The sequence below is a fragment of the Carcharodon carcharias genome, chromosome 3, assembly GCF_017639515.1.
Source record: "Carcharodon carcharias isolate sCarCar2 chromosome 3, sCarCar2.pri, whole genome shotgun sequence".
NCBI lineage: Eukaryota > Metazoa > Chordata > Chondrichthyes > Lamniformes > Lamnidae > Carcharodon > Carcharodon carcharias.
Window position 1 is genome coordinate 60,616,567 of NC_054469.1, and position 17,250 is coordinate 60,633,816.

The 17,250-nt window shown below is 37.2% G+C and overlaps 2 protein-coding genes across 7 annotated transcripts; both read right to left on the bottom strand.

Moving 5' to 3' along the window:
- Positions 1-686: 686 nt before the first annotated feature.
- Positions 687-10,949, bottom strand: bmi1a (bmi1 polycomb ring finger oncogene 1a). 4 transcript variants are annotated; one of them, XM_041184167.1, is made up of 11 exons: positions 10,811-10,949; positions 7,474-7,672; positions 6,005-6,146; positions 5,739-5,835; positions 4,295-4,350; positions 4,150-4,200; positions 3,381-3,489; positions 3,239-3,284; positions 2,915-3,013; positions 1,854-1,934; positions 687-1,765 (listed from the first exon to the last, which is right to left on the bottom strand). In XM_041184167.1, exons 2-11 carry the CDS (start codon positions 7,477-7,479, stop codon positions 1,439-1,441), a joined length of 1,014 nt encoding a protein of 337 aa, XP_041040101.1. In that variant the 5' UTR covers positions 7,480-7,672; positions 10,811-10,949; the 3' UTR covers positions 687-1,438. The 4 variants fall into 4 exon arrangements, with proteins under 4 accessions (XP_041040101.1, XP_041040100.1, XP_041040102.1 ...); XM_041184166.1 differs by lacking the exon at positions 10,811-10,949 and adding an exon at positions 10,485-10,664; XM_041184168.1 differs by lacking the exon at positions 10,811-10,949 and adding an exon at positions 8,190-8,251.
- Positions 10,950-12,208: 1,259 nt separating this feature from the next.
- commd3 (COMM domain containing 3) lies at positions 12,209-16,562 on the bottom strand. 3 transcript variants are annotated; one of them, XM_041184169.1, is made up of 8 exons: positions 16,390-16,562; positions 15,639-15,750; positions 15,482-15,545; positions 15,137-15,171; positions 14,071-14,131; positions 13,901-13,957; positions 13,757-13,816; positions 12,209-12,515 (listed from the first exon to the last, which is right to left on the bottom strand). In XM_041184169.1, exons 1-8 carry the CDS (start codon positions 16,526-16,528, stop codon positions 12,456-12,458), a joined length of 588 nt encoding a protein of 195 aa, XP_041040103.1. In that variant the 5' UTR covers positions 16,529-16,562; the 3' UTR covers positions 12,209-12,455. The 3 variants fall into 3 exon arrangements, with proteins under 3 accessions (XP_041040103.1, XP_041040104.1, XP_041040105.1); XM_041184170.1 differs by having other exon boundaries at positions 13,813-13,816; positions 16,390-16,559; XM_041184171.1 differs by lacking the exon at positions 13,757-13,816 and having other exon boundaries at positions 16,390-16,559.
- Between the last annotated feature and the right edge of the window lie 688 nt (positions 16,563-17,250).

Sequence of the window (17,250 nt, forward strand, 5' to 3'; positions counted from 1 at the left end):
TTAATTTTTATGTGCTACGGATCAAAACATTGAGAGCAATGTTCTTAAACTATTCTGTTTAAGGTGGTCAACCACCACCTTTTAATAAAAGTAACTTCGCTGTTTGCAAATTCAAACATCTTCATCTGCTATTCTCTTAACGTCATTTACCAATACTAAGTTCACTGACATGGATTGAACAGACAATATCAGACTCAATGTTAACCAAGATTCAATCCATGGCAGTATCAATGGGAAAAGCCCACTGAAAGTAATTTAACAATATCATGTAAAGTATATTTAAAGATTTAAATATTACAATTTAACAAGAGATCCCTGGCATGGCTCATTTAAAAAGTTTGCTAATAACAATTTGGACTATCAAATTTAAGTGAAAACAATGAACTGAACATTTCAAGTAAAACATTTATATATAGCATATACACATTATTTGGCTGTGGTAATATACAGGGGCAGAATTTCTCAAAAATAATTATTTGAATTCATAGGGGTAGTAATTGCCTAATATATAGTTTATATCTATGTTTCATACTGATTATATTGGATGTTTGGCTTCTATCCATAGATACTACACCTTTGAATTTTCTTAACCATTTCTGAGATCTAGAAACGTAACTGGTCAATGAAATCACAATGTATTGTAAATATTGTTGTTCTACAGGCAATTCAAATACTTCATACCCACATTAGGTCTAAAATGATGAATCATTAAAACAATTTTATTTCGGGGTTGATCAATTCAGTATTTTCTTGTAGTATGTGTACTAATGCTGCAGGAAAACATTTAACAACTATAGATGCCAACATCTACTGTCAATCAGTTTTCACAGTGGAATGGCTAAAAAGAATACATGTTTTTAATTTTCATTTATCTTAAATTCCTTTTCAATTGGTGTCATTTGTAAAATCACTAGCCTTTTATATTTCATCTGTACAGCCAATATCACAATGCCTACGACTGGCAAATTAAAAGTATGTTGATATACAGATATAGTAAACTTCAATTCAATTAAACACAGTTGTACAAAATATCTTCCAACGTTTACATCTTTACAATAACTTCCTGCCCAGATTTCCTTCCTTCATTTTTCATTCTGTGAATATCATCTCCAGCGCAATCATTGAGTCATTAAATCCAATGCTGTTAGGTGTAAATATCCTCAAACCTTTGTAATACACGTTTCAGTGATGTAGATCCTTTGCTAATTTGTATTCCCAAAAACTGGAAAATTATCTTGAGGAGCAAAAGATGTTGTCAAAACTATTTGTAGTATAGCCACATATTGTTTCTTGCTTTGAACAAAAATGTACAAGTCACTACAAAATAGTGATGTTAAGGATGCTCGCATTGCAAAGCATTCTCTATATCTATATATTATCACATGGTATGAACAGGTCTTCGAATAAATGTGTTGTACCGTCTATTTTGTGAATACTGTCAGCCTGATGATGCTGATGAGCCATTCACAGAAGATTTGCGCACTCTGGTGTTGCTGAATGGGATCTGATGGTTGGTATTGACACTGGAGGAACCATTCATAGTAGTGGATATATGAGGAAAGTGTGGATGTGGAGACTGCCCTGGAGTACAGGGACTGGGCAGTGAGGATGATGTGGATGGTGCAGCAGCTGGGCTGTTAGCCTTATCACTCCCAGAGTCACTTTCTACCTCTCCACTGGTATTATTTAATCCATCTTGTTGATGACCGATCTTAATTCTTTTGCATGTTGGCCGGACTCGATATTTCAGAGGAAGTGGTCCATTCTGAAATAAAATGTAAGATACTTGGGTAAGAATTGAAGGTCCAAGATTAAATTTTCCAGGACCATTAGAATAGGTAAACTGGGCTTACCCTCCTCCATGCGTAAATGTAGGCAATATCCATAAGAGTGTAATAATCTTTCAATGGTTCATCTTCATACATAACATCAATCTAAAGTGAAAAGAATAAAAACATACAGCAGGATTTACCCAACTACTTTCTTTGATCATTATAAAATATAACACGCCACTTGGAAATGTAGACCTCATTGTAGTTTTATATAAATAACAATGTACCACTGTAAAGAATGAAACAAAATACATACACATTCACATTACACTATGAGTTATATTTATTGTTTTATTAACTCATGGTAAGTCACAGCAACATATGATTGATTTCCACAAAATTAAATAACCATGAATAGACTTTGAAGCTAGGCAAGAAAATTTATAACCTGTCTTTCAGTCATGAATGATTTATTTGTCAGGACTGACGAGGTGATAAACAAAAAAAATTGCCAGCTTGCTAATAACAACTCTTACAATCTCTCATTGTCCCCTTCTAATTGTTTTTGTTACATCTCATCCTTGGAGGTTGGTTGAAGCTCTTCCCTACATCAATGATTAGATCCTTCTCAATACAACTGATGTGTTTAATTTTATATTTATTAAATTTTGCTTGGTGTGATAAACTAGGTGAGTTTAAAATGTTCTGGATGGCTAAATGAATCACTTTGGAAACATCTCCAGCATCTTGAAGTAACTTAGTTATTAAAATAAAAATAGATTTAGCTATCATTTTAAATCCCATTTCACAATACCATTTGTGCTATAGAAATACAATAGACTACATTTAAATTATATGCATATAATTGCATTTATACAGGGGTCTCCAAATCTCTTTGTGTACAATATTTAAATTGCCACCTTAAGATTTCAGAGCTGCATTGCAACAAGAGAAATAAACAAATACATTGTTAAATTCTCCACCTCCAAATGAAACCAGAAATTATCTGTGGGGAAGTAAAATCTTTCAAGATTACTTTTAATATTGGAATATAACAGTTTTCTTCTCTGATAGAACCCCATTTATACTTTATTAGAAATCATATTTCATCTATAATTTTAATAAAGTGTAGCTCAGTGTACCTGAAATGCTTGAGGGATGTCCATTTTACTTCTCAGGAATTTTCTTAAATGCATCACAGTCATGGCTGCTGGGCATCGCAAATATCTCTTGTCATTCATCTAGAGAGGAAGAAAATAAAAAATTAAGATATGGTGGCATTGCAATTGTTGATAAAGTAAAAATCTCAGTACTTTAAGTATTAGTAGCAGCTTTCTCTATATAAATATATCCAAATTAAAATTAAATAGAAAAATGTTTTAGCATCTTTAATGTATTAATCTTTGCTTGTTTAACCCCATTTAAAATTAAGTATGTTTGGCAAAACAAATACATGTAAACATCACCTCATCTTTTGTCTTTTCTTTTTCTGAAATTCCTTTTCGTTCAGTCCTGTTATACAAGACAGTCTCCGTTTAGTAATAAGAAAAAATGCTAAATCCCAAATAGTTTGTGAGACAGTATACTTTGTATGGTTGCTGTACTTACTTATTTTGTTCATAGAATTCTATTGACAAACTAATGATTTCATCATCTGTTATAATCCTCTTTTCTTCTTCTGTAACTTCACCCCTGTCTTCATTAGAGCCATTTGCAGCTATAGAATTTTGAATATTAGGAAACAGTGATTTCAGAATATTTTCATGCCAAAATGCTTTAATACAAATTTGGAAAAGAAATCCTCAACAAATATAATATAAAGATTTGGACTACAAGATATCAAAAGAAAGCTACATTGGATCAGTAGCTCATGTTCATCTTTTACGCTTTCAGCATGCCAGTTTAGGTTTAATTTAAGATGGCTCAAACTGTTCCAAGAACATAAATTACATTGGTGTTAACTGAAAGATTAATTTTGGTGTGAACTTTATAGGAACAACAGCATAACATTATCCTGATATGTACCAATTCAGCAGAAAAAGTAAAAATGTAAAACAAGTGTGGGTCTATGCAAAATAGTCTCATCACAACTATAAATCTATTTTTAATTAGACTAGACATAAGTTTAAAAAACAGTTACAGCAACAACTGCATTCTGGAGTTTTCAAACCTAAAAACCATTTACAAAATATATCCCCAAAAAAAATTAAGGTGCAACAAATGCACCACATGGACATAAATATTGAAAGAAACCTTTAAAAAGTATCACTACTCCCTTGTGAAAAAAACTTTTTAAAATATAATGACTCAATAATATGCTGATATTATGTTTATGAGGGAAGGATAAAATCAATTAATTTTATCAGCACACACTTACCATCAGCAGAAGGATGAGCAGCATAGAAGTCCCTTCTACGTTTCATTTCATCTTTAAAGACAAAAGCCCATTAGTCATCTGATTAATAGAAAGAGGAATTCAATTCAAATGTAAATTTGTTTTATAAAAACATTGCTACACTTACCTTTGAAAAGGCCAGGAACTAATTTATATACAATATCTTGTAATGTTTTATCTGACCTAAAGAAAGGATTTGAACATGACAGTCACATTTTACAAAACTGCAGAAAGATTTAATTCCACTTATTTATTCCACATGGCATTATCAATATGACTTCCATCTCCATATGCAATAGTGGAATAATGTCTGTAAATGACAAAGAATTCCAATAACTGTTCAATTTTTTAAGAATCACAGCATTCCAAAAACACAAAATACTTCTCACTTTTGGTCCTTTATTTGTGCAGCCATTTGTTAGATTAGAGAAATACACCTAAGCAGAGTTATGAAGTCTGTAAACATCATAGAAACTATCACTTTGGTGAAAATATTCACTTTATAGGAATTTATAATAAGCATTATTCAGCTGATTAATAATTACATAAGCAATGAATTAACAGCAACAAATAAACCTGAATTTTTAATTTTCTTTTCTGGGGATGTGTTAATTGGTAAACTGTGGAAGAACTAATTGTATTTCTAGCACAGATCAGGAAGATATTGAGCCTTGTATCATGTTTACTCATTTATACATAGTATCTGACCCATAAAAGTTTTGAATATATCAGATATATTTTACTATCACTCTTGCAATATTTTCTAGCATGCAGTAGAGTATTAGTCATACTAAATTTAATAAATTGAGTTTCTTTATTTGTGTTTAAACTTTGTAAGAACTGGCAGAGTAATGTTTGTGGCACTGTTCCATGCTTACTTTGGACAGTAATTGGAGATTTTTTCATAAAATATTTCAAATTAGTAAACTTGGTTGATTGAATTTACTGCAAGGTTTGTTAATTTGCTTAGTTAACGATCAAATGTTAGTTTAACTGCCAATTAACATAAAAAGGCCTAAATTTCCGATTTCAATTCACTCAGCAGAAACATCCATTTATTGTATCTTCTGGTAGAAGTGACTGTAAAGTATTTCTAAAATAGCACTGACTATCACCCAACATTACATGATCTCAGTTCTTGGAGCTACTGCCATCAAAGTTTTACGTATAACCTAACTGTGTGTATTTCTTTCAAAACAGAATGTGAAACACTAGATTCTTCATTCAATTATTGTCAACCACTTTCAAATGAGATGTTTGATATCAATAAAATTACCATTTTCTTAGATTCCAGTTTACAATATATTCATAGTAATCATAGTATGATAATGCGGTAATAAAGCACATCCATTATCTTAAAGCGGTGCTGCATGACAGTTCGTGTCATACCAAAATATGTTACGTGAAATTGTCTCACTAACCAAGGTACCATTATAAGTACACATCATGTGTATGTGTGTCAGTCTAACACGTATGTCAGTTCCATGTAGTAGTTCAGTCACACTCCCCAAAGAGACACGGCTAATGGTGTATTCAAATATTATGATCACCATAAGTACACAGATACATACCTAATGTTAAGAAGGGGCCTAGTTTTGTGAACTTGCACGTCGCAAATAGGACAGTACTTGCTCGTTTCCAAGTAACGGACGATGCAGGTCTTACAAACTGTGAATAAAAGCAGGAATCGCGTGTGGTTATAAATACACCGGTTGTAATGCTTGATCTGGTTACATGAAACGTTCTGTAACGCCTTTGTTGATGTACGTTAGAGTGTTTTCTTTAATACTAACATAAGTAAGCGGCCTGCTGGTCTGCAGCATGCCAATTTACTTACATGAATGTAGACACTCAATGATGGTTGTTGCATCTATGAAATATCCTCCACACAACACACACATCAAATGAGGATTCAGTTCTGTTATTTTGATCCGTGTTGTTCGGTGCATTTTCTGACTAAAATGGCCGCGTTCTGAAAGCTGAGCAGAAATATAACCCAGGTAAAAGGAATAGTTTTTCCTATTGTGGAATTCCATTCCATATTAAGTTCACTGGTTTGGCTTACTGTAATTGGTCCACATTATAAATTGGATACAATCATTAATCTAAACAACTGTTAGTATCCACAATGACAAGATACAAAATGGATACATTATTTTCTAAAGACACAATGATCAACAAATTATAATTTATGAAACATTCTTTTTTTACATAAAATGTTCGCAATGTATCAGGTTATCAACGTTTTGGCATTTCTCTTCCTTCAGTTGACTTAATCTTAATTGGCAAAATAGTAAAGCAAACCCGTTTTGTAAAAACAATTGATACCCCCAAAGCTAAGAATTGTATTTACTGAAACACTGACAAGCTGACCTACGGGAGCTATGAGTTGTAAAATCCGTATTGCATGTGCCAGATCACACCCAATTAATGCAAAGTGGCTAATCCATTAAAAAGCACACTGAATCATTTTCGTAATCAAACAGATTTTAAGATTATCTTATACAGACCACCTTTCCCCTGACCTCCACGGTGTTAATTAAAAAAAACCCACAGACCACAACATGAAGGTTTATGACAATGAATTTTGAATAGTACTCCTGATCGTTTTGTTGGCTTTGTTTCCTTCATGTTTAAGCATAACAAAACCGCCTTTTCTAGACTTTACGCTCAGATACAAACCGGCTATACCAAAACACATTTCTTTCCGCGAAACCCACATGCCTTTGGGCTCATATTTGTGCCGTTTCAAGACACGTCGCAATCGATGAAAATTTGTAATAAGACAAAGCGACTATTTATTGGGCAGAACACTGTTGCATTACAAGGACAATCGCATCTGGATTTGCAATCACACGTTTTATGCTTTGACATTAAACCGACGATTCTTTCGCCCCGCGTAAAGCGAAACAGGAAGAATTGTGTTCTACAAAGCCATTTCCGGCAATTAGATGTTCGTTGGAAATATTTTAATGAACATCGGGGTGCTGTACTAGTAACGCGATGCATACACCAAAGCTGACCCGTTACAAATTTAATAAATAAAATAATGTTCGTGCCCGACACGAGGACCATTCTTAAAAGACCGAGAAGGCAAATTGACGTCTGCTGGTGCCCATACTCGGCAATTCTTACAGTTACTATAGCAACTTGGGTTACACTTGGCATTTCGCCAGAGGACCGAAAATAGAGCGAGCTACTGCGGGGGACCCACGGCGGTCATGTGGAAATATCGCAAATTTAAAACCTTCAACCTGCAATCACGATCGGAGGACGATCCGAGCAATCTGAACATGCAAATCTCACCGCCATTTCAAATGAGCCCTAACACAGCGCACATCATCGTTTTTTTGGCTCTCCTTGAGATAGACTCCACGTCGACACTAGCTTTAAGTAGTGGCTTTTGTGATCACACGATTTTCTTCTGCAAACGCCTGTCTCCTTCCCAGGGCGACTAATAGGTGGCTGCGGTTCCACAACAGAGGATCACTTTGATAGAGCACGCCTATTGATTAATAATTAATTAATAAGTGATCAGGAAACAGGAATTTATAAAGATTCAATATTTCACTGAACTTTAGTACTTTGTTGCCCGTTTAAAATGTAAAAAGGAAACAGTTTGCTTTTCTTAAGAAACCAGCAAGAAAACTGACAACATGCAAATAACTATGTGACGCACAGGATTCAGAAGACGCAGAGCCAGGGCAAATAAATACCAGGCACTGCCGACCAGATGAAAAAAGTGACTATTCGTCGCACTTATTTACAATATATGTACCGTTAAAATAAATGTATTTGTTACAGTTCGTGTACATTTGGTTTAAGAAAGCAAATTTTACCCACAGCGCCGACGCGCGACGTTTCGAAGTAATCAAACTACATCAGGTCATAAACAATCAGCATTTCTGTAGTTTTTTTTAATATTTCAATTGGCGTTGGGACACAAACAAACGATGTACAGATTTCAATGAAGTTTCAGTCATTACCCCTTCAGGCAGTCTAACACAACAAGCAGAACTCACTAGAAGTTCTCCGTTTATTTACTCGAGACCAGCCGCTTTGCACGGATGTCCTGCCCCCCACTCTTGCCCAGGAGCTCACAAACGCGCCCCTGTTTCCTCATTTAGTTGGAAGTTAGAGAAATTGCGGCATGTTCATCAATTTGTAGTTCACACGCGTGCTTTTAAGCGGCTCTCGCTATCGAGTACCGCAGATGCATTCCGCGGGAGAGAGGAAATAAAGGAAAATAAAAACAAACCACGTGTTTCAAAACGCTCCACTCTCCCCATCAGACTCGTGATCGGCCCCTTCCCATCAGAGCGAGATTAACAGAACGGGGGAGGATTCAAGTGATCAATAGATTAATTACTCCATCTGTGAAACATTCATGACGGGCAGACAACTCAACCTTGGTATATATAACCATGTAAACACACGTGTTTTATTTCACAGACCCCATGGGCTTCCGTTTATGCTGGGTAATTCATTTCAGCTGTGAAACTTCATGTCTCCCTGATTATTTTTAAGCCCGATGCTTTTTTATTATCAGCAGGGTGAACAATTAGCTCTCATAACATCATAATCAACCATCCCAAAGCAACAAAGAAATCCACTTTAAAGAAAAAAAAAGTACATATGGATCTTCAAGATATTGTAAAAGAGAATCCATATTTCAAAAATGAATAAAATATTCTAGGAGATCCAGCAATAATTCTAAGAAAAGCACGGTCTACTGCAATACTTCAACTGTGGTGTCCTGCATGTATCATTGCAAAGAAATTCAAAGTCAGGCCCGATCAAAACATCACCACCACTATCGACATACATATAAACAACGTTTTTGAAAGCTACATTAAATCTGTACTATAGCTCAGAACATAATATTAGCTAAGTAACTAAAACTAATATATGGCATGGCTGAAATCAAAGGCGCGGGTCAAAGGGGTACTGTAAGTTGGATTGTTTCATTTCCTTTTAATAACCATTCTGATTTTGGAGCAATCATACTATTAGAAGAGAAACAAATTTATTTGGCTGCCTATGGCTCTCAGCTGTTCCCAGTGCCTGTTCTCAGTTATTTCGCTTAAATACATCACAGCAGAGGTCATTCTGTAATTCTAACATCCTATATGACGGAGGGGACACGTCTAGAAATGCGTATTTTGTGTGTGAGTGTATGTCCTCTCAACACAATGTCTGTTGTCCTTGTCAGTTGCTGCTTTCCTGGATTAAGCCAAAAAAGGTTTTGTGACCAAGGCCATCTTGGCCCCTTACTCAACTTACATTCGGTATCCACACAATTAAAACATAAACAGATTGTATAGCAGCTCTTCACCAACCCACCCCCACCCGCCCTCCCAACCCCCCTCACCCACTACTACCGCCACCATCACCATCAACAAGGCAACACAGGACTGGGACAGTAAACGACGCCAACACGTTCTCGGAATCCACTCTAATAAATCTAACTGGGCAAAAAAGGGGAGGAAAAAAACACTTGCTCACTCCCACTCATACTCGGCAAACCTCGTGTTCTGCCCGGAAAATCATTGCTGTCAATCTGACACAACAGTCCCGGTTACCAATAACAGAAACAAAAATGTCCACAAACAAGCATGAAAAAATATCTCAACATCTTGATAGTTGATTATGACAAAGATTTACAGGCTTCTTGTTTGTTTATTTACTCCTGACACCACAAGCACTGTACAAGGATCCGAGGGGCACCGCCACCAACCGCCATGTTTACCGTCAAAACCCAAAGAAGTACTCTTAAGAAGTTAAGTTCAGAAAACACACCACATTCGATTTATCACCCAAACAGTCACACGAGCACATACCTTATCCTGTATGGATCTTAACTCTATAAAATCGTTCCTCTCGGTTCCCCGTTTGGTGTCAAAATTTACATTTGTATCTGAGCTGACTAATAGCACTTCGGTGATACGGCAGCCAATTTCCAGCATGGTCAATTTTCAAAGAGATCTAAATAAAAATCCGTGACAGCTCGCACCTCCCAACTTGCGATAATCGAAAGTATAAATATTATTCCCTCGATACAAACGAGCAGAAAGGTCGCAGACTCAAAGGCGGCGGAGAATCGAACAAAAATTTTGCAAATGAAGTGCGTAACGAAACTGAGTGGAAATAAGGACGGCGACGAGCCGCTGAGTCGCTGTCAGCCTTAAGAGCGAGAAAAGAGAGAGAGAGAGAGCGAGAGAGAGAGAGAGAGAGAAAAGAGAGAGGGAGAGAGAGAGAGGCAACACCGGGTGCATTTCAAACAGCGAAATCGGCCTCAAGTGGCGGCCAGAATGTACCTGGGAGATCTTTTCCAGACAGTGCAGCCTTGGTGAGACCATGCCCGGGGCACGGCGACTCCCGGCTAAAGCCTGCACCCCGCGGAAAACAATGAAAGTTGTAGATCAGGGGAAAAAAATGAATCGCAGCCAAGCGGCCATCTTGCATGAACTGCAGACGCTGTCAATTGCAATCGCAGAGGCTGCAGCTTAGAGAGAGAGAGAGAGAGGAGAGAGAGAGAGAGAGAGAGAAAATAACATTCGTTAAACACTGGCCCTTCAACCCTCACACCGACCCTGGCAGGAGCCGATCTGCACCCATGCAATATTTGTTCAGCCGATTCTACCTGGTTCCGAGGCGGCGAGGCGGCTGGGCTATTCCCGGTTGTAGAAGTTGAAAAAAAACACCCCCGAAGCCCAGTGATGGGTGCCGTGAAACTGACACCGTCCCCAAAATGGCTCGAGTTCGACCGCCCCGCTCCGTCACGTGGTCTCATTCCTTAAGGGTGGCCTGGGAATTAGAGTCGGTGTAATCAGAGCCGACCCCCCCCCCCCCAACCCCACCGCCTTCTCTCACCGCACCGCCCCCCCCCCCCCCTCCACCACCCAACTACCCCTTAAAAAAAACCAAATAATGCACCCTTTACCAGCCTCACACATCAGCTCCAGCTCCATTCCACCAATATCAAACGCTTTAAAAAAAATCTACACATGTCGCCGGATAAAATAAAAGTCTCGTGGTTTCGAAACAAAAAAGAGCTTATTGTATACTAAAATATGACGGCAAACTTTTATTTCAGATTCTTGTTCCACAATGGAGAATACATCTTAGACAAGAGATCAAATGAAAGCCTCTCTATAAATCTGTATCAATGGAATATCATCTTGCGGTTAGATAGCTGTAGGATGATGCATTAAAACTTCATTTGGTAGCAGCTGAGGATTGGGGGGTGAGACGACCCTCTTTTGATTCAAATTTCCATTTGAAATATTTGTTGTACTGTTTACAGCGTCATGATTTTTTTCCAGCACAGATAAACTATAGTCACCGAAACGTAGACGAGTTCCTACAAAACTGGCTCACTTCACACAGCCCGTCTCTCCCGCACTGTTATGCCGCAGAGGCTCCGGTAAAGTTTACTTCCTTGCATTTTAAAAAAAGAAATTGGAAAACAGGAACAAATGCAAAGGCGCTTCGGCTGAAGTGGGGGGAACCCCAAGGTTAGACGTAGCAGCTTTGGCTATCTGCAACTGAACGGACTAACATACATTTTTGTAAAATAGCTTTATTAAAAGTTTAAGAAAACATTGACGAGAGGAGCAAGGGGTGCGGGGAAGAAAGCCTACTTTGCTCTTCCAAACGCACTTTATAAGCTGCTTTCGTATTTACCATTGGCGTTTCCCAATTTTCAGCAAGTTTTGTAATTAAATGCCGCTGTTATCACGAACACAGAAGACAATAGCCGCCGAACGACTTCCAAGGCGTGAATATATACTACATGGTTATCTACATTACAGAATTGGATCGAGTTTATAAACTTCCCCCCTCACCTCCCTAAACTGGTAGCTGTAGACGTAAGGAACATTAGAGATTCTTCAAAATGTTTTTATTCGAACAGGGCAGACGTTTGAAAGCGATTTCATTTGTCATAAGTCAAAATATTGATATGAGTATGACGTAGCCAGGAGATTTCAAACAAGCATGAAATGATATCAAAAAGTGCGAAATAAGATAACTCAGACGGTAGGAAGTATATCTTTATTATGGAAAAATCGTATATACACAGTCAAACGCGACACACCTGATACACAAGCATTGTATTCAAGTATATGACAGCATTTCATACATGCGCCAAATGCAACGTTTGAACTATTTATGGATTCTCTATTGTTCACGTCTTTTGCATAGAATGTGGAAGCACGCAGGTTGTGGCGGATTCCTTTTATACCACCACAGCCTCGAGTTTAATCACGGTCCCCGAGCTTCATCAATTACATCTGACTCGCCTTCTCCATGCTTTTGGCTGCATCCTTCAACTTCCCCAAAAGATCCTGCAATAGAAAAACATTTTAAAAATTGCACACACGAGTCAAAAATGTATTCCAATGACGGGGGAAAAGGGGGAGTTATTTAATAGAAATTCATTTTAAATCTTTTTCCAAGATTACAGCCCCCGCAGTAAGTGTAACTTTTAAGCAAATAATTTAAATATCTGTTACTCATACAGTACATTTCCCCCGTTAAAACAAACAATTCAAAGTCGATTCTACAACACCAGGATGCTATTCTTTAAAAAAAACTTCATAAAGTAACACTACCAAGATTTAGAAATTCGTATTTTGCCAAACTTTTCACTGAGCAGATGGCTTATTCCAGCAACAAAATCTTACGTTTAAAGGCGCAAATTTCGCGTTGCTTTGTAAATTTAGAACTGAAGAGAGGGTTGCTTTGTTAAATACCTCACCAGGAAAGATGCCGAGCACAGTGTCTCTCAAAAACAAAGTGTTTTGTAAATTGTGAACTACTGAACTTTACAGAATAAAATGTGACAAATGGCATTAGTAATAACATTGATCCTTGTAAAGACAAATGGTCATTTACATTAAAAAGTTTCCGTAGAATAAAATCAGAAATAGTTTCACCTTGGTCCCTAAGAATACAATAAAAGCCAGAGCAAGGTACTACACACAGGAGTTTTTGTCCCTAAAATTATAATTAAAACAATTACTTGTATATAAATTTATTAGAGCTGATATGCACATGAGATGCTATTTAAATTAAACGCTTCAAAATAGTTGCAAAATGAGTGGCGTCAATGGTGAAGGGTTAATCTTTCCATGGAAAAAAAACAGCAAATAATGAAGTCTGGGTTTTCCCCCAAATCTATTGCCGGTTAAGTATCTGCAAAAATCGGTGCACAAGGAGGAATGAGAAAAATCTTCTCAATGCCTTGTGGAAATTTGGTGGCTCCTAAAATCAATGTGGTTGAAAATTTACACCAGAGGTTGCGTTTTTATGAATGAGACACGCAAATAGAAATTGATTTTTGGTCAATATGTAACTTGTTTTTGAGGTGATCCCACAATGTACATTGTTTCCTAATAATCCTTGTCATTGAAATTGCGTTGCAAAAGCAGAGAATGATTCAATGGCATCAGTTCAATTAACCACAAGCCTACTGTCTTACAATTGGGCCGAAAACGCACAAGCATTAGTAAGATAACTTCAATCTTGACATCCGGGAGAGAAAGCGCCAGCATTTTATGAAGGAGACGAAGTTTTACCAGAATACCTGCAATTGCTCCATTGTACAACTGAAAGTAACATCCTGAGCTGGCCGGGACTCACCATTCTGTAAAAGGTTAAAACAATATTAAACCGTATTAAATAAGCAACTCAAACCCAAAACGCAATATCTGCTCGTTTTAAGCCTTACCTCAACATTTAAGGTTAACAAATATGCCGGTTGATTGACTTTGTGAAGATGGTTATTCTGGAATACAGATATAAAAATTGGTTTAGCCCGGAAGTATACAATACCAAAATAATGTGTGCCCGACTATTCTGAAATACAAAGTATGAAAAGATTAAACTTTGCTATTTTACCCTAATGTGGTACTCCAGGCGCCAAGAAGCATCAATGATATGAGAATGAAACCTTCCTATGCTGCAAGATATTTAACAGGAATAAAAATTAACGCATTACACAAAAAAATCCCATACTCATAAACACAATTTCTATTATTGCATTTTCCAAATGAGTCAGATCCCACCCTCCTAAAATCAGTAATTTAACAGAGATCCATTCAAAGAATCATTTGGGTTTAAACTACCCAAAACTCAATTTCAACCATGTTTGTTGCGTTGTTGTGGGTATACTGTTGTTCGCTGTGAATCTTTCCGCGTATAAACTCGAAGCGAGCGGGTGAAAATAAAAGTTCCACTTCAATGGAAGTAGGATGGTGAACTGATCGTTAGAAGCCGAATTCGCTATATATTTACCCTTTAGTTTGTAAACACGAGTCTCAAGAAAACTACGCTTTTCTAATAAATGTATGGCTCACATGAACTAAATGTGTGAACACGGAGAGGTTAATTAGCAAAGATGCAAGTGATGATTTGTTAAAATAATTGGACAGTTTTAGATTTCTACCCCTCCCTTTCCTTCAATTTTCGAAATGTTATTAGTACATGCTGCCGAGATGCTTGACGAAAACAGGTCTTCCATCTCCCTTCTAGATTATAATGGGAGGGGGTATTCAAAATCCACCCCAGAGCCGCAGTTATGGATTGGGGTGGCGTTAAAATAATTAAATACAAAGTAATAAAATTTATGATTTAGAGGCAACGTGTACAGTTTTAAGTGAATGACATATATACTACTGTTTTTGGTTCAGTTGACCATAGTCTAAAAATAGTTTCAGCATTTCAAGTATGTTGCGAACCCTTACCAAGCTACAACGCTACTCATACTAGAAATTTGCGTATTTTCTAGGTATAAAATTGAGTGCCTTTATGATGGACAAATGATAACTCAAATTGTTTATAAACATTTCAATATATAGATACCGCATCCAAGATGCAACACCCCCCCCCCCATAACCTCCATCAATTCCACACATATGCAGTTACATAGCACCAGACAAACTATGTATATGCAATTAATACTTACCTTCCTAGTAAGGTTTTCACTTTATCTTTGTTCTTCTAAATACAGAATCAAAAGGAAACATAGGAGCTTAGTATATATCAGAGTTAATGTTAGCTTTGGTTACTACATTTTCAGTGAACTTATACAATGTAGGTGCTTACTTCAGTATTTTACTTGTACAAACGTGCTCTGATAAATTCATAAGGAATTACAAGATCACAACCTTACCACAATGCCTTAATAAAAATCAGTGATCTATATTGTCAGCTGTACACTAGATTAATTTTCTTTTCATGGAAAACTCCTATACTGCAGTACTCCCACTAACTTTACAAATACAGTATGGTATGTTGAGGGACAGCAAACCTGGTATGCTGCGCAAAATATGTCTATTCTCTCTCCTCCAAATCTACAGTCTTCAAGTAACGTGCTGGAATTGAAGAACATCAGTCACAAAATGCCTCCACATCCGAAAACAATTAAAAACTAAATACACAATATTCATAAATCTTGGACAGGTAACCTTATAGTCGATTTGTCGGCGTTTTGTTTTCCTGCCTCCAATACACAGGTTGCGATGGCTACATGGCATTGTTTCAGCAAAGTCAAGTCCAAATTTCCCAGCTCTGGATGGTCTGCACAACAATGGTAGATAATGATTTTCAATTTAATTTCCACATAAAACTTTCCACCTATTAGAGGCCTGCGTTTGGCCCAATGCGCACATGACACTTAATAATAAAGAAGTTGTTTTGTCTGCTACTTTAAAAACAAAAACAAAAATGACCGTTTGCTCCCAGAAAAATTAAGTCCAACATTTTATTATTTATACCGAATTATTTGGATACATTGTGCCTTCAACCATAACGACCACACTATATAGTCACTTAGAGGCAGTGTTGCGTCTGCTTTTACTCACGCAGAATATTTTGGGACCTTAAATATTTGATAAACAACTCATAAAACAGAATACACTTTCAGCCGGCAACCCTGGCGCATTAGGCCCCAGGATATTCGCCCACAACAATGAACAATATGCAGACTCAATATGCATTTCGCGCCGTCAAGTCGACAGCTCGAGAACAAGGAATCGGTCAACAGAGGCACGTTTAGCAAATAACATACTGTTGCAAATGATATTTACAACTGGATTCGGGAGCATTGCGACGCAGAGCCGTTTGTAAAGGAACAAATCGACCGTGTCCTTCCTGTATTAAATCAGTATAAAGAACCAGCAGCCGCCCTCCACAAATAGCTCGAAAATACGCGCTCACCAAATACTGCTCCGTCTGTTTGTGGGTTTACGAGGCTCTCGAAAGCCGCTTCCACTAAAATGTGGAATGTTTTGTTGGAGAAGTGGCTGGGATCGGCCAGCAATTGCAACCCTTTCAGAGCATACTCTGGCAGCTCCATTGTACTGGACTGACCTTCGACACAGAGCCACGTGATCAAGCTCAGCTGATCCACGCGGATGTGACAGTGTTAGCAATGAACAGGGACAGCAGAACATCAGCAAGCGAACAGCCTGCTCACCGCGAAATTGCTTTCACTTAGTAGCCATTCCTACAGAAATTTAACCATAAATGGTATACAAAGTGCAGAAGTATAGTAGTTTATGCAATAATGTGAAAACCTTCTTGCAAGCTATTTCCGCAAAGCGTTGCACAAATTAAAACCAGTACATCGTTACTGTCTCCTCTCACAGGACATTTAAACCAGAGTTTAAAAAGCAAAGATGCTACAAAAAGATAAAATGCCAATTTTGTTGTTAATTGAAACAACAAAACATTTAAAAGCAGATCTTCAGTGAGTAGAGCATTTACTACTATTGGCGAGGATCAATTTGGTGCTTATCAATGTAACTTCTAAGCATAAATGGTATGCAATGGTAAATGCACTCGTATATTTACTACAGCAGCTGGAGAGAGCACAATGCAATAAGTGATTATGCCTGGTTAAGTAGTTATCGTACTAAAATTCGCCTAAATTCGCTTAACAGAATCTTTATCTTTTCATTCTCCTGAATACAAATAACCATTTATCAGGTGCTTTGGTGCAATTAATTAGGTACTTCTAACAATACATCAATGTCAGCTAGCTATCCAATATAAGTACCAGCAAGAAACTGAGAGGGC